Source organism: Neolamprologus brichardi, chromosome 19 (assembly GCF_056152115.1).
Source record: "Neolamprologus brichardi isolate AB-2024 chromosome 19, ASM5615211v1, whole genome shotgun sequence".
Lineage (NCBI taxonomy): Eukaryota > Metazoa > Chordata > Actinopteri > Cichliformes > Cichlidae > Neolamprologus > Neolamprologus brichardi.
In genome coordinates, this window is record NC_142122.1 from 3,245,538 (window position 1) to 3,263,541 (window position 18,004).

The 18,004-nt window shown below is 43.2% G+C and overlaps 1 protein-coding gene across 6 annotated transcripts in view; it reads left to right on the plus strand.

Moving 5' to 3' along the window:
* The window catches only part of ldlrap1b (low density lipoprotein receptor adaptor protein 1b), a 54,802-nt gene extending 37,406 nt beyond the window's left edge, over positions 1-17,396 (plus strand). Inside the window, exons 6-10 of one of the 6 annotated variants that reach the window (XM_035915172.2) lie at positions 6,842-6,937; positions 11,600-11,733; positions 12,089-12,123; positions 15,283-15,314; positions 16,268-17,396. In XM_035915172.2, the coding sequence (XP_035771065.1) occupies positions 6,842-6,937; positions 11,600-11,733; positions 12,089-12,123; positions 15,283-15,314; positions 16,268-16,314 (344 nt within the window). In that variant the 3' untranslated portion in view covers positions 16,315-17,396. Of the gene's footprint in view, positions 1-6,841; positions 6,938-11,599; positions 11,734-12,088; positions 12,124-15,282; positions 15,960-16,267 lie in introns of those variants that run through there. The other 5 variants (XM_035915173.2, XM_035915171.2, XM_006807481.3 and 2 more) reach the window with 5 other exon arrangements.
* The last annotated feature ends 608 nt before the right edge of the window (positions 17,397-18,004 follow it).

Sequence of the window (18,004 nt, forward strand, 5' to 3'; positions counted from 1 at the left end):
TATCGCCGTGAGTGCTCTTTGAATTTTGTGATTATCCTTTGTCGTCTCGTCTTACACCTGTTTTCCCCGTGCATGCACTGTTTAGTTGTTTTCTATTCCCTCTCCATCCAAATCCATCGCTTCTTCTGTTTTTGTTTTTTTCCAAAGGAGTGGAGAAGAGCGACTGAGGGGGATGGGGATGAGGAGAAGAGAGGGGCAAGAAAGCATGAAAGGCAGGGTAGGGAGGGGTGTTTGGATGGCGAGTGTGTGAGAGAGAAAGGAAAATGATTGTGTGTGTGTGTGTGTGTGTGTGTGTGTGTGTGTGTGTGTCGGCGGGAGCTCAGCCTCCTGACAGATTCAGTGTCAGTGTCATTGATCCCGTCTCAAGCGACGGCGTGCTTATTTATTCAGTCCTTTCGAGACGCACGCTTGCTCTGTTTAAAAATCCAGCCGCCTCTTTCTTTCCTGCAACATTCCCACAGCTTCCTCTGCTCTTACTGTGGAGATTCCACTGTGGCCACATTTCCATTTTGACGAGGGATTATTTTATTTTCCCCCCATCAAAATCAAGGCCACGGACTCCTCGCCTCACGCCGCTTCGTTTGTCCTTTTTTTGTATTTCTGAGTCGAATATTAAAGAGTACAATTTAGTACAGCCTCACTCGCCCCATCCTTCTCCTCCCCTCGCTCTACACTTTTCACCTCGAATTTTTAATGTGGGCGAAGTCGCTTAATTGAACGAGTTGTTATCTGTTCTGTGGGGTTATGGAGGGGAATATATATATATATTTTTATAAAGAAGCCGTGGTGCTCTCTTGTGACAGGGAAGAAGAAAGAGAGATGTGGAGAAGGAAAAAAAATCCTTTGGAGTCTGTTTTCATTAAAGTTGCAAGACCCCGGGGACGAGGGCAGGAAGGGAGATATCCACCGCATGTCTGTGTGGTTTGCTTGTTTCTTACAAGCTCTCCACCACCACCACCACCCACCGTGGTTCTGCACATTCCTGACCCACATTCCTCTGTATATTACAGATCCCATCTCTGCTCATAAATCTGCCTTCATAGACTATTCACTGCAAACACTACAGCAAGCTTTGAACTGCCGTATCTGTGAGTCGGCTCCATGTTTAGCAGCCGACTGAAAAGTGCACACGTGAGGATCTGCAGGAGAGAAAAAAACGGGTGCCCTGGGAAATTTTTCTAAGGCTGCCATTACCAAGCGACCCGGGCTCATGGGAAATGTTATTTTCACTGCACCAAGAATGACGGTGCGTAGAAGAAAGTTGTGGTTAGGAAAGCAGAAAGCGACGTTTCATCTCAAGCAGTGAGGCGGGCTTTTGAATAAAGCTCTATAATCTATTTTTAAGACGAGCTGTAGAACTTTGTTCATGCTGAAAGTTTGGGAATTCATGATTTATAACAACCAAAACATTAAACACAGTGGAATAACTCAATAAAATAAAACATTAGGATATAAAATGGCTCAATAAGTTTAAAAGGGCAGAAAAATCATTAAAAAATAAACAAGCTTGTATATAGAAACGTAAAAATGCTGTATAACAACATGAAAAAGACCAAGTAAATCCTCTTATTAATGAACTTCTCTTTTTTTTGCATTTTTAAAGCTTCAAACCTTCAGTTGCTTTTGGTAAATTTCACAACGTGATAATTTTATTTGTTTTTTCTGACCATTTTAATCAAATTGGACTGAACTAAAAATTTAATCGAGGCTTATGGATGTTTTGCCGACCCACAAAAATGATGGAATCGATAAACCTCGAGGATTCTCCTTCAGCTTCTTTTTTAAATTTTTTTTATTTTTTGGAAACTGTAGCAAATGCGCAAATCACAGATATGACTCACAAATATTTCTTAACAAACGGCTGTTTTTATGAAACACATCAAAGCTGCAAGACTGAAAACTCAACGCAGTCTGGCCCGAAAACAGAAAATCCACCAAATAAATGAAAGCGGGCGTCAGTGTTTTTGGCAGAGAAACTCCAAACAAAGACCAGGACGGACACTTAAATGGAAGAAAAGCAGATTACAGCGGGCTGAAGAGAAGTGATCATGGGCTGCGAGGTCAATCACGAATCTGTGAATAGAAAATGCACACCTTTCCTCATGTATGACATGAGTACACATGTAAGGTAAACAGTGTTGGGGAGTAACGGAATACATGTACCGCCGTTACGTATTTTAAATACAAAATATGAGTAACTGTATTCCGTTACAGTTACCGTTTAAAAAGGTGGTATTTAGAATACAGTTACTTTGTTGAAATAAATGGATTACACGGCGGTACTTCCCTGTTTCATATTGTGGCGGGTCAGGACTGTTTGGGTTTTGTTTGACAGCTACGTTCTGTAGTTCCAGGCGGCAGCGTTACGGTTGCCATGGTTACAGGGTGACGCTCTCTCTGCGTGTTTCCTGGGTGAGAGAGCGCCTGTTGTTGTTGTGCTAAGCCAGTGGTTCCCAAACTTTTTTTGCTGGGCCCCCCTTGTTTTACAAGAAAAATGTTCGCGCCCCCCTCGCGTGCACGCACGCACGCACGCACGAACACATCCTCCAACCACACACACCCATATTTTGCTCCATTGCGGTTTATTTCACACCTCAAACATTTAGTAAACAATTAAGCAAATACAAGTAATCTGCAATAAATTACAGGTAGTAAGAAAATAAACTACTAACTCTTTTACGCTACGTCTGCACCTACACGGGTATTTTTGAACACGCAGCTGTTTCGTCCACGTAAACGGCGTTTCAAGATTTTTTTTAAACTCCTTTTTTGCGTTTATGTGTGGACGAGGAATATAGAGTTCTTCACGCAACGTCAAAGGTATGTGCCTTTTTTCACGTCACGCTGTGGCCACGTTATTGTTTACATGAGATGAATTGCAGAATGTCAGATAGAGACAAAATACTGTTAATCTGACTATCTGCAGGTTTTACACGCTTACATATACACGCAGTTACTGTCCCTCCATTTACAAAGGCAGAGGCGTCACGCTGTGATTATTTTACATGTAGTTGTTTTTTTTCCTGTGTAATAATATTCAACATTGCTATCAATACATTTTTCAAAAAATCCGTCTGCAAAATGGGTTCAAAAACATAAACAACTGTTGGACGCTGTTTGTCCGTGATTTGAACCGGGGGAACAAATCATGGCAGGATCAGCCTGATATTATTTGTATCCCACTGTAACTTTACTGTATAAAGAGCTAACATCTCCAAAATGTCAGGAGTAGTTAGTCATTACAACAAGTGTTTGTGAACTAAAAATCAAGAATGTGGGATCCTGTTTGTCCGTGATTTAAACAGCCCAGCGCTGCTCCCAACGAAGGGAAAACCAGTTCTGCAGGGAGACCTACCTCGGCACTTGTGCAGGTGAAACCAAAGGGAAGATGTGCTTCACCATATTTTCTAGTCTTTGACTTAGAATGAAGTTGGTTGAAACATATTCAGCGATGCTTCATCTCCTGCTTTGCGTTTGTGTGGGCGCCCCGTGCTAACAGTGTCCAAGCGTTGTTTTGGGGTTTTTTTTCCCTTTTCATGCCGCGCCCCCCCTGCAATGGCTCTGCGCCCCCCCTAGGGGGCGGGCCCCACACTTTGGGAACGTCTGTGCTAAGCTAACAGGCAGAATGCTACATGCTATAGCTCTAAAGAATGTAGCATCATAGGCAGTGTAGTCCGTGCTGCAGGGAGAATGGACTGCCATACCCGTTATGTGTCTGTGAGCGAGGGAGGGAGAAAAAGGAAAAGTACGAGCTGTCATCGAGCAAAAACGGGAGACGAGCCCAGTTGTAAGTAAGCTATTAAGACTCGACTGTACACCGTGTTCGTGTTTTCCTCCAAAAACAATAAGTCCCGTTGGAGCAGCCTTTCAACGCCTCTCTCTGTCTCTCGCTAGCAAAGTGACCCAGACAACAAAGTAAAGCTAGTTTTCGGCTACGAGCCCGACACGAACCCACCGTATTAGCCAGAGGTCCCTTTACTACGGTTCGGAGCCGCGGACCTTCAGTAACAGTAATAAATCACAGCAATAGTACATTCATGTAGTTGTAAACAGCATGATAATATATTAATATTAATTAAATATTTTTTTTGATTAAATGTAATCCAAAGTATTCAGAATACGGAATACGTTATAGAATACATTTTGGGGCATGTATTCTGTAATCAGTAATGGAATACATTTTAAAAGTAACCTTCCCAACACTGAAGGTAAAAGAGCAGGAGAGACTGTGAACGGAAACTTTGGACAGAATTGCTTAACAAGTGGCAAAAAAAATATTTAGGCTTTCTTAACTTAATCAATCGCTGTGATTGGCCCCAAATAAACAGAGGTGTGAAAATCAGGTAGAGTGATGCTAGCGCTGGTGTGACGACACTGGGCTCGTTGAAAGATTTCTCAAACTGCACACGAGTACTTTCCGTCTCTGCACAGACGGATTTCCGTGCAGTGTTTCACATGTAGTTGTGTAATTCTGATGATTCATGCTGAAACAGCCAGTTTTAAAATATTTTAACACAATTAAAAAACACTTGTGAAACTCAAAGTGCGTAAGAGTCCTTAGAAAAAGGACTGAGTGAAATCAGTTTGAGCTTGTAGCTGCGTGTACGGTTCTGCAATGTGATGTTGTGGGAAAGAGGTTTCTGTGAGCCGCTGTGCTTTGCTCGGGTTGGTGGATCCTCTCTTGTTCCTCCACATATAGGCCATAGGAGTGAACAAAGGATGCAGCTCAAAGGCGTATCAGTGGAAGCGAGAGATTTCATGTTGCTCATTAAATGGCGTGCCAGAGAGGAGTTGCAACATGCGCTTGTGCAAGCTGCAGCAGCGCCCTCATAGAACTGGTGAAATATGTGGTCGTATGTGACACAGCTCAGGCAGATTACCGATTAATTACCGTCTGATGTCTGTAGATATTTATATGGCTTGTGTTGTTGTTATGTGTAAAACCTCGGTTTGCCACAAAGTGTGATATCTGTACCACTACTGTTGCACAGCAGTACCTTCAGAGTCCCTCTAGAAGCGAGTTTTGCCACTCTGCAGCCACGTTTCCGTTTGCAAATGCAGAAACGTGCCCGTCAAACAGCTACTAACATGTTTCCTGTTTTGACTGTTGATTGGCTCTTCTGGGGCTGCAGGACAACCATCATCTCTAGTCCCCCCGCATAGATCATCAACCAGGATTTATCTAGTCGCGTCTCTGTTCCTTTTATGTTTCAGGTCAAACTCAGCTCTGTGAGCCTAATAAATTACTTGAAAGTCCTCGATTCTATTCAGGAGCTATCCTGGAGCTGATCAGATCCACTCGGGTCCACATTAAAAGCCCCACAGAAGTTCTCTGCTTCGAGCTGTACAGAGCACGTGAGGAGGGCAGGAAACGAAACACTAAAAGATCCTGTACTGCTAAAACGCTTCTGGTGTGACTTAAAGCCGTGCAAAGAGTGGGACAAAGATGTGTCTGAGACATGGTGTCACAGACATGCACCCAGTGCACCCAGGGTTTGCCTAAGGGAAGTGTTTTCTGTCCTCAGTTAACTGCGTGCAGTTTGAAGTTGTGGCTCTGACATGTGTGAATAATACAGGCCCTGAAACTGCTCTGCTGGACTGAGATTAACAGAAATGTTGTGCAGGAAGTCGCAGGGAGCTGTTGCTCTGCATGGAGAAACTTTTCAGAGGAACGCTCGGGCCAAACACAGACCCAGGCGCTCCCTGTTTAAAGGCTACGGTTACAAACCCTGCTGTAGCTGCCAGATGATTTCAGTAATAGTCTTAACATATTCAAAGATTTCTCTATTTTTTTTTTTTGGGGGGGGGGGATTGTATAACGTACAGCAGCAGAAGTATGGAAAAGATTCATTCATTAAGCTTAAAATGAAATCTTTCAAGCTTTTTTTGATGATCATTGCTTGTAGCCAATGAAAATCAGAAATCTAGTGTCTCAGATTCTGAGAAGATCAACCAAACATGATTTTCAACACTGAAATATCAAACGCCTGAAAAATATGCTCATTTATACGCTCTGTTGAATGTTGTTGCTCCTCGTGGTTTCTCTCTGTGGGGCTCAGGTCAGACACATTTGGTACTACTGCAAATTTCCTCTACTGATGGGAAAAGAAATCTGCATCTCCAGAGAGCTCGTCTGCAGACGGAAGCGTGACGCTTTCTAAAACCTCCCGGGTCACGCTGTGTTGACTTTGGCTTCTGAGCCTCATCCTCCAGACTGCAAGACCTCAGCTTCCAAACTGCATCTTTTATCTGAAAAGAGGATTTTGAGCCATCATGTTTATGTTCTTTAAACCAAACACTTCTGATGTAATGTCTGGTTTAGGATTGGTGATGTTGGGAACGATGTGGTTGGAGCCTCCGTCCTGAAAACAACTGTGTGTTGTTGTTGTTGTTCTTGATGCTGTGACGTCAGCCTGAGTCTGCTCGTGTGATGCTCGCCAAATTTCTTGAATCAACTGTTCTTTGCAACCATTTAAAGTCTGCGGTCGTCTGTTGTTTGTGCACCTTTTCCTGTTGTTCTTGCCAATTAATATTCCTCGATACAGCTTTCAGGCTCTTCAGCAGTGACCTTCTGTGTCTTACTGTCCTCATGGAGCATCTCGATAATCATCAAAATTGAAGCAAAAGACGCCCTGGGATATTTCACTTTGCACATAATGAATATAGAATTTGTGAACATTTTCAACTGTTGAGTGAAACTTTTAACCACATCTGAGCTGCATGAAGGCAAACTGTTCTTTGCAGCACAACCACTCTGGCCCTGTGGTTAGAACTTCCTGAATCGCAGCTTGTCCTCACTGACTGCACTGTTTTCATTTTCCTGCTCTGTGTTTCTGTTCAGAGAAAGAGAAACGAGTAAAGTCGAGCTCAGATGGGGAAGGAGCCAGCAGCTCTCAGTCGGACAGCTCGGCCAGCCAGGGCAGCCTGAAGGGAGGAGGTGAGTCACGTCGCCCATCATCGCATCTTTTTCTCTCTTCCTCTTTCTCTCTGTCTCTCTCTCCGTGTCGCAGCGATCGTAGCCTCAAGGGACGGAAGAGTGTTCAGCCACTTGTCAAAGGTTGGCCTACATGGAGGCTGCAGGTCAGCTGATGACAGTCTGCTTTTCATTGGTTACCATTTCTCACGAACATCACAAAAGTTAACAGTAGGTGACTTTTTAAGGCAGTTACATGCGGTGATGATGGTGCTGCTGATGATCTGGTTAATTTGAACACATAAAAGCCACACTGCAGCCATTGTGGATGCATTAAACCGAATCTTGGTTCAGCGATTCCCCTGACATTTTTATGAAAACAAAGGACTGCTATCATGCTGTTATTCCGCCTGACTCTGGAAGCACAATTACAGCCCTGTTTGTTTAGAAAGCATGAAGGAATTTCACATTTCTGTTGCCCCCATTGTTCGATCAGACCCTAAACATCCGCTGAGCCAGACGACCTGAAGGCATTATTAATCCCATACATGTCCACATCCAGGGCATAAATTACACGTTGTTTCACGATGCTTTATTTTTGTGCATGTTGTGTTTGCGCACGCCTTTCCCGACCCGATCCTTTCAATATTTGTTTGGAGTGGCCATTTTTTCCCAGGAAAGTCTTAAAAACATCAGCTTTGTGCTCCTCTGCTCAGCCAGCAGGCCCCCCGTCAGAGGAGTGCAGCTCCCTAAATGTGTTCTGATGCTTTATTTGGCTCTGCAGTACTGCACGTGCAGCGCTTCATGGTCAACACGGGCTTTAAAGATGATCCTCTGTGAGAAGACTCAACAAAGCAGAGATTTTGCAAACAGAGAGGCTTTTTTTGGACTAACATTATCCTACTGACCCTCTGGTGGGTCATTTCGCTGCCAGTGGACTGCGTTTCTGTGAGGCAAATTAGCATAATTTCACAGCAGAGTAAAGCTCGGTGCTCTGGAGTCTTCGCTGCCAGCTCTGAAGCAGTGATCAGGGACAGCAGAGCTCTTACATTTATCTGCCCTTCACTGTGTGGCTGATGCACAAGCAGCGTGTCAGAGACTCTCGGGATCAGTGGCGTTGTCGGAGGTGAGTCAGCTTTACTCGTGACACACGATACCCTCGACTTTCTCCCAGCGCCAAGCCTGTAAATGCCACGTCCTGCCATAACCTGATTGTTGGGGGGGTTTGCCTGCAGGAGATGAATCAGCTTCTCAGTCTCTTCCTCTTCACAAGGTTAAAAGTAGAGCTTAGTTTCCTTATAATTTAATCTGATGGAGGAGATGATGATCCTTTTCTTGGTTAAAAGTTTCAGCACTCAAGTGTTTATGCATAGTTCTGTGACACGATATGAAGCAGCAAATTAAAAACGTTTAGTCTTTATTTAAACAGGAAGTAAAACAGCTGTGATTAAGAGATTGGTATTAAACAAGCATGTGCAGTCAGTACATGCTTATTCCAGGGCTTGAAATATCCTAAAATATCCTAAAAGTATGGAACTGAACAATAAAACATGTATTTTAGTCAAACTAAGTTAAAATTAGGGATGCACCGATACCGATACTGTAAAATGTGTGTGTACTCATACTCATAAAAGTTAACCGATACCATGAACCGATACCAACTTATTTCATTAATCAGAGGGTGGCTTGTCATTTCTGTTGTAGTTTTTTAGATTGGCCACTAGGGGGACATCCCGTGCTAAACAGGCACAGGGTTAGACGAGTGAGAGAAAAAAGAGAAACTGGAGACTGCTGTAGCTAGGCTAAACAAAATGTCAGCAGCGTGGACTGGAACAGCCAACTTTAACTCAGGTTTTGGAAAAGCGATGAAAATTTTTTTTTTTTTGTGGTCATTTTTATTAAGATTTTATTTTTTATCGGCAGAGAATAAAATAAAACTTGTCTGCATTTGTGTGTGTGTGTGTGTGTGTGTGTGTGTGTGTGTGTTTAGAAGTATCGGTTTTTGTACTCTGTATCGGCAAGTACTCAGATCCAAGTATCAGTATCGTATCGGTTTGAAAAAATTGGTATCGTTAAAATTAATAATAAATTGGTATAATTAAAATGCAAGAAGCAGTGTGTGGAAAAAGTCAACTCTTACTGCTTCTGTAGGAATTAAGAGGGTAAGCAGCAGCCAGGTGCTGCTTGTCAAATGTACTCGATTAATTGATCATCAGCAAGTGTGAGCACATCTATAAAAGGCCGATTGGAAGCTTCCAGGTGTGGGAACGTAATGCCAAGGAGGAAAAACATCAACAGTGGTCTTAAATAAGCAGGTTTTGCTGCGAAGTGTTACACTTTCAAACAATTTCAAGTCCATCATTCTGCAGTGACAACGATTATTCACAAGCGGAGAACATTCAGGAAGCTGCCAATCTTCCCAGGAGTGGATACCACAGCAAAGTCACCCCAACGTCAAACAATGCAAAAAGACTAAGAGCCAACAAAACCGCCAAATCACTCCATCTTAGACTCTGCAGGCCTCAGTTAGCACTTAAAGTTTAAAGTTCATGACAGCACAGTTCCAAAGACTGAACAAATATAGCTTGTTTGGAAGGATTACTGGGAGAAAACTTCTTCTCTCTCGTGAACTTTAACCTCCTAGGACCTGGCGTCCACATATGTGGACATCACATTTTGGGTTATTTAGACCAAAATACTAAATTTTGCTCTACAAGGGCCTGATATCCACTTACAAGGACATTATACTGCTACTGTTCTATCGAAATTTTAAACGAATATCCTCATAAGTGGCTCTCATTTTTCTCAGAAACAAAAATTAGGTAAAAAAAATTTTTTTAGTTATTCTTTGTTTTTACATTCATCAGGTCCCAATCAGCCCAAATATCAAAGAGGAATTAAAAATGCTGCCGTGGAAGAGTTCGGGTCTTAGGAGGTTAAAGTTTCCCAGAGTCAGATGTGCTTGATACAAATTGTGTTATGCAACAGGATGATCCCAAACACAGCAGCAAATCTGCAGATTAGCTGAAAAAGAAAAGAAGGGAGGTGCTGCAGTGGCCCAGACGAAGTCCAGACCTCAGTCTGACTGCAACGCTGTTGTTCATCGAAGAATAGATGATTTTTGTTGTTGTTGTATCCTGATCTATAAAACCTTAGACGTCAAAAAGACGACTGTCAGTTTAAAATCAAAAGAAACAAACTTTTGGTATCATCTTAAATATTTATCCACTTTAAAAAAGTTTGCATGTTAATCACCTTTCAGGTAATTGATTGATGAATTAGTTCTACCTTGTTTGTTCACAGACCCTGTCTTTCACTAAAGTAATAAATAAGCTTTTAAGTGAGCAGCATTAATCATCAGATGAGTCCTTCCGCTCCCCGTGAAGGTCTGTCTCACAGTATTGCCTTTTTCATAACAGCAGACGGTCTGAATGCCTTCTGTTGACACACAGGACAGACTGAATGAAAATGTTATTGCATGCTGACTCAGTTATACGGGACCATTTTCCCTTAAGGAGCATAAAATCGAGTAAAAAGGTCAGCTAAGGACTGAAGAGTATTTATATCCCACCATTAGAAGAGTCACTGTGGTTTTACTGTTCTCAGAGGGTGACATTAGCCTAAAGACTCGACTGAAATTAGTGTTGACACACATTATTGACACGCATTAATCATCGGGCTGGGCCATTACGAGCCAATCCCATTACAGTTCAGCAGTGCCGCCGTAGTCAGGCGCGGGGTTACTGCGTGCTCACTTATCACTAAGTGACGTGCCACATATGGCTGAATTGATGAGATGCATTAGAAGCTTGATAATGAGAAGTGTGGGGGCCGTCCTGCCCGTTTCCACCTCCATATTTTCATTCTTTGCATGATTCACATTTTAAACCAGCTTTTATTTTGTACTGAGCTGCTACGCAGGCCCCCAACCAACAAGCTGTTATGGCCTTTACTTTAAATCACCTGTCTTCTGATTGGTTGCCCCTCAGAAACAGAAAGGGGTGGGGCTTCTGTGCTCACAGAGACTGAGATGACCATGTCTCTATGGCTCAAGGAGCTACTGTCCAAGACTGAGGGTCCCTTTGTGTCGCCTGGGACCAGTTTGGCATGGGAGACGCTAACAGGAGCTTTTGCTGCCAGGAACCAGGAATGCACAAACACCGCCACTATGATAAGGTGGCGATTCGTCAGGTTGTCATGGTTCTGTACGAAAAAAGGTGCAATTCTCACTCTGGATTAGCAGGGAGAGAGTTCAATGATGTTGAGATCTTTGTAACATCTTCGGATGAGTGCGAGATGGACAGATGGATCGCTCTATGACATCATAACAAACTATTTTTAAGGCTGAGCACGTTGATTTGAAACTTTGACCGCATGTAATCTGTTCAGCATCAGCTGTGTTTAAGTTCCAACCGCCTCCTGTGTTGGACGAGAGTCTCGTCTTTTAATTTGCTTCTGTGCTTTTTAGTTTATTTGGATATGATCGTGTTCGTCGCTGCCCGTCGTCGACCTTCAGCACAAACTTTTACAGAGATCAATCCAGCCCTCGGCCTCGAACATGAGGGAAATCTCACGTGCCCACTTTAGCCACTTGACTTCCTGCTTCTTGGTGTTTGTTGACCATCACAGGTGCCCGTGTGGTTTTTAGGAGTAAATTAATGTTACGAACTTTGTTTTGATTTTCAGAGGTCGCCACGGGGACACTTTTGGATTTGGCTGAGGGAGCGAACGCGGCGCTGACCCACTCAGGAACAAAGCAGACCCAGTCGGATCCCTTTACGGTGCATAATCACGCAACAGAGAACAACAATACTGTATGGGTAAGACGAGAGAAGGGCCGGTCAGTACGTTTCAGCTGTTTCAGCTTGATAAGAAGACCGCCGTGCTGGAATTGGTGATTAAGCGTCCGAGTGATGTACTGTACCTGTTGTATTCAAAGGAGTGTGTTCTACAGCCGAGCCGCTGCCGCGATGAAGCACACAATAGCCTATTGAACAGAAATGGCCTTATCAAATAACTGGCGAGGGTGTGGGGCTGCAAACAGCATAACTCAACCTCCTGAGAGCATAGAGGAGACTTTGTGCATGTTAATGTGTAATAAGTAAGGACTGTTATCACCTCATAAGACAAAAACTCTGAATTTAACCGGCGTGTGTGTGTTTTTCTGTCTGGCAGGAGTTGGAGGACGGTCTGGACGAGGCTTTCTCAAGGTGAGGAGATGAGTTAATTTGGGTTTTCCCTGGAGCTCAGGCTCTAATGAGCTGCTGTTTTGGGATCAGGAGTCTGTAGTTTGGGCTGCACTTGTAGTAAACACTGCCTCTCCCTCCGCTTGACTCACCCCGGCTCATTTACAGGCCCTGACTCAGCTGACACCCTCCCTGAGTCACGCTGCCTTTCTAGGCTTTGATTGCCACACACCGATTTCCTACGAGGGGGGAAAGAAGACGGATTGCTTGGTATTTATATCCCAAGCCCAGTGAAGATGTTGTTATTTGCAGTATAGGAAAGACTTTTTGCCCTCACAGCTGTTAATCTAACTCTGATATCTTACTAGGTTGGACCACAGGAACATTTACACATGACACTTTCAACAGAGCAGACGTCTGAGTGTAAACCGAGCGAGGCTTTTATAGTTCAAATAAACCGAAAACTAAATTAAAAAAATAGTTAACTGCTATAAAAACAAAAGCTCTTTGACAGGAATTAAAATGAAAGGATCATTTGTATCTGGAAAACTGACTCGAAACAAAAATGTGGAGAAAGTTTGTTTAGTTCAGTGGTTCCCAAACTTTTTTCGCTGGGCCCCCCTTTGTTTTACAGAAAAATGTTTCCTGGCAGGATCAGCCTGATGTTATTTGTATCCCACAGTAACTTTACTGTATAAAGAGCTAACATCTCCGACATGTCAGGAGTAGTTAGTCATTACAACAAGTGTTTGTGAACTAAAAATCAAGAATGTGGGATCCTGTTTGTCCGTGATTTGAACAGCCCGCGGAACATGAAAAAACGTCGGCATGTTACGCCTCGGGAGTGAGAATGGGCTGGCTCCCGACAAAGGGAAAACCAATTCTGCAGGGGAGACCTACCTCGGCACTTGTGCAGGTGAAACCAAAGGGAAGATTTGCTTCACCATATTTTCTAGTCTTTGGCATAGAATGAAGTTGATTTGGAAACATATTCAGCGATGCTTCATCTCCTGCTTTGCGTTTGTGTAGGCGCCCCATGCTAGCAGCATTGTTTTTTTGTTTTTTTTCCCTTTTCATGCCGCGCCCCCCCTGCAATGGCTCTGCGTCCCCCCTAGGGGGCGGGCCCCACACTTTGGGAACGTCTGGTTTAGTTTGAGGCTGTTTGTTGAAACTTTGAATGTTTTCATGACTGTACATCAAACTGGGAACTTGAATATGAAGCACAGGAAACACGATGTCTTCAGGTTCAAGGTTGACTGGGAAGTCCGTTGTGTCTGCTTAACTTCTGTCTGTACCATCAACAAACTGGTCAGAGCGGAGCTGGAAGCCGCTGTGACTGATGCTTCGATCTGGGCTCCATCGGCTGGCCTCTCTGATAAGCGGCGGTGGTCTGCTGTCAAGTTTGCACTCTGCAAATGTTTACGGCTTTTCATTTTACTGCCATAAAGACTCGTTCAGCTTTTTACGACTGCGTTTATTTCCTTTGGCTCGGCTTTTCATTCCCTCTTAATCCTGCAGCGGGCCTCACATCCTCTCACTTTTCATTTAGTGGCGGGCGAATGGGCGGCTCAGTCTCTGTAATCAAGCACTAAGAGGCCATTTTAGCCCCGTTATCAGATGATTATTTGTCTGCACACACTGTAATTACACCCTAACGCCATTAGCCGCCCTCTCTGTGATTAACGAGGATGCGCCCAGCATCAGCAGAGATGCATCCGCTAACTGGAAGTTCGGATCCCCCGAGGGAAAGGTCGACTTCTTTGTCTGTCAGGAGGAGCTGATTGTGCTGGTTGATGAGGGGTCAGAGCGAGAGAGCGAAAAAATTACAGGCAATTTATGAGTCTGTGAATGAGGATGTCACTGAGCAATGAAGTTATTTACAGTTTACAGTTTAGCGCGAGGAGTGAAATAAGCTCCAGATTAATGGATTGTTTACAGCACAGTAAATGTGACTTTTTAATCACTGTTCTGTCTGATTAAGAAACAGCTCGGTATTATTTCAGATTAAAGAAACAGCAGCAGAGATTAGTGGTCAGAGGGTCTGTAACTCATTATTAGGTGCACCATATGTAGCTGCTTTGCACACAGGCACAAATTAAGAGTTTCTTAATGCGTTAAATAAACTTGTTTGTGATTCAGGACATTTGAACTGTTTAAGGAAGTGTTATCGATAAACTTTGCTCTCTAATATTAGTCTCCCTGATGTCGATTAGTCAAAGTATTTCCTGGTAAACATTTTTAATTTTTAAAAAAAGCACCTTTGAGTTGTTCGCCTTTCTTCACTGTCAGTGAGGTTTAACTTCATGCCAAATCTCAGAGGATAAGTCAAGTTTTTCTGCATTTTAAAGACATTTTGCTGTCTTAAATAAAAGAAACGCATTCGTATCACTCTTTTGGAACCTTCTTGTTATTTAATTATTTATCTTTTACTTGCTTTAGATGGCCATAGGTGATGTCAGTAAGAAGGGTGTAAAGCTGACAGAAGTACTGCTATAAGTGCTAAATTTATGCCCTACAGTTTGATGGATTGTTCCCTTAAAGGGCCGGTTTTGATCCCCAGAATGAGCCAAAGTACACAATGTTGTGAAACTGCAGGATGTTTCACAGTTCATAAAGTGACAAGCAATACTTGAACTTTTTGCTTCATTCCTTTTTTCTCATGCTCCTAAATAATCCTGCTTTTTACTGAGCTCAGAAACTCGCTCACTCTTAAAGTGAGAGCAGGCATTCAGACTTGGTAACATTTCCCACAGTGATGGTTTTTAAAAGGAGCGCACTCTCGAGCACCCCTCGTCGGTGCTCGAGGGCAGTGATGGACGTGTCGTTCCAAAATCTGTTGAACCGATCGAGGCCGTCAGGTGGCTTTCACTTGCATCTCATGTCGCTGTGTTGTCAGCCTCCCATCAGCACAGCAGTGTTTCCTGCTAGGCTGAAGGTGAGCTCGGTGGTTCTAAACAAAGCTGCCAAGATACCCTCACACAGAGTAACAGAGCCACAACAAGCTTTCAGAGCTTTCCTTTAATTTGTCACCAGTCTGTCCACTGCCTCCGTTGTCAGCTCTGACTGTTGTTGGGATTTGAGATTCTGCACTGCCCTCTGCTGGCTGGATCAGTCCAGTTGCTTTAAAATGAGGCCTTTCAGGAGTTTGTTGCCTGACTTGTGATGTTTTCTTTGCACCCTCAGCCGCAGTCTGGATAGCTTTGAATCCTACTCAGGTAATAATATCATGTCACTGGATGTTGTGACCTCATCGTCCTGTCAACCTCACTGTTTAAGCCTGCTCATCTGTGCGGGTAGCCGTGATCAACCACCCCACGTGTCTCCACATCATGTTTCATGACAGGAACCATTAACATAGCACAGAACCGTAGCCAGTCGACTAACTTTAGAGCACAGCGAGGAGGACGCCTTCACTCTTTTACCATTTCACTGTTTAAAAAAGTATGAGGGACGTTTCTGCCACACATCCTGATGTTTCCTCTACTTTGTCCACAGATGTTTGAGTGTTTGCCTCACATCCATCAGCTTTAACACAGAGATGGAGAGTGGCACGTTCATACGAAGTAAAAATAAGCCCTTCTGTTTATGATCAGAGCAACTCGTGTTAGATTATTATCGCTGTTTAAGTAGGGGATTTGTTTCATTTCCACATCTGGCCACATTGTTATTATTTTCTATTCATTTTCATTAAAAATTTGATGTCCATTTTTATGTTCCTGTTTTTTGTGCACGCTGTACTGACCATTATCAAAGATGTGTAAATGTTGCAAACAGCAAATCAGATTTTATAGACTGTATACAAAAGATGGACATTATCCTTTGAAGTGTTCCAGATGTGCTTTTCTTCAGCAGCGCTTTCAAGTTCCTTCTGGAACTGATGCAATCTCTGCGGGGAACTCCTCCCAGTTGTGTGGAACGTCAAAAATAGTCGAGGAAGCCTAATTAGACCCCGAGCAAGCTCAACTGGGTCCTATCAGCACAGAGGAGAAACATCTCTCCTTTGAGCTTCCTCCAGACGTTGCCGACTCCATCTCAGCGATTCTGCCCCGGCACCCCAGTCATCTTTAGAGCTTCAGATGGAAGCCATGTCCATCTTTTATGTACAGTCTATGGTTTTACCAAATAATAAAATGTTTTTTCTTTTTTTTCTTCCCTTTTGTCGCTACAGACTCGCTGAGTCTCGCACTAACCCCCAGGTCCTGGACATTGGGGTGAACCCTCAGGACTTCAGCACTGAAGAGTGCCTGTCCCCCGGCAAATGGGACCAAGAGGAGTCGGACTTCACGGCACAAAAAGACACGTGGGGGTTCTAACGTGAAGCCTCGGCCAAGAAGGGAAAACCAGGGAAACGAGGATCCCGGTGGTAAACGTGTCCGAACACTGCAGTGACGAAAAGGACACTGTGACATCCGCCATGTTCCCCACCGCCTCCCTGCTGTCGTCTTCTCTCTGATGCACGCGTAGTTGCGTGACCGGAGGAGGACGGCGACACGAGCAGGCTGCTCACAGAACAGGCCAAAGCAATACAAACCATTTATTCCTTTTTTTAAAAAGAAAAACATGCAGTCAGTTAATGTGCGTTGCAGTCTGTGTGTCACTCCTGTGTCTGTTTACTGTTGTGTTTGTGCTTGTGTACGCAACGTGTTTGTGTGAATGTGCAGTGTATTTGTGTGCAAAGTGAGCCGAGTGCTGTTTGTGTCATAGTGAGGTCACAGAGGGTGCTGGTGAGTGTTTTATATACCTGAACATGGAGCACTGTAACTGGATTCGAGGGAAACTCACTGGTGAGGTTACTACCTGCGTGCTTCGGCCTTTTGTTGGGCACCAAAAGCTTTAAAAAAACAGTGTGTATGTGTCGGTCAGAGAGTGTTTGTGTAATAAGAACAAAGTGACAATCTTATTTTTTTTTTTGTATTGCAAAATCTATTTTTGCACTCTGCATTCATCCGTGTTTGAAAGCACACATTTCATGTAAGGGAATTTAATGTCCACACGTGTCAGCCTCATCATTTAGGACTATACGCAGTGCCTCTGTTCGCCCTTCCTCTTCATCCTTAAATATTTGACCCTCGGTGAGACTTCACCGTCGCTGAAGACGACCTGAAAACAGTTATAAAAAAACAAGCAGTGTGAGAGGATGCAGGTGTTACGCGGCGCTCCATCACCATATGTTAAATTATGTTCACTCCACTAGTTTACTATATTTTTCCCAGGGATGGATCCCAGTGTTATTTTAGCATTTGTTAATATATTCATTTAATTTAATTCATCGGTTTTCAATAAAAATCCAATTATCAGTGTGTGTCACGTTTTATTCTGAAATCTAAATGTTGAATATTATTTTTATGTCACGTCTTCTCCACTGTGGGGATTTGCTGCCTGTTTTCTTTTCTTTCTTTTTTTGGACCGATTTGTCTAATTCAGAGCTCATAAAACTGTCTGCTTGCTTTTGCATATATATTTTTTTATTTATAGATAAAACATAATAACATAATTTTAAAAAAATTGTAGACATCGTAATAGAAATGATTTGTTCGCACAGTGGCGTGAGGCAAATCTGCACAAATCTAAAATTTTAATTAAAAAATTGAATGACTAAAAATAAAGTTTGATCATGAGCGCTCAGGAGAGTTTGATGCTGTTGCTTGTCGGAGTCCTGTGACGACATCTGTCAGCGTCCAAGAAGGAGGGGCTGGTGAGCCTCACAGGTAATATTTGTTGTTTCTGAGACTGCGCACTCACAGATCGGCTTATTTCAATGAGTCAACCCTCTTATTTAAAAATATTTAAATACTTGTAGCTTGTAATTTGTAAGTTTCTTTTTACTTAAGACAAATGTGTACATTTAACTAGCAAAACAATACTCAGAAGGTGGCGCCAAATCCTCATGTTTTTCCTGCATTTG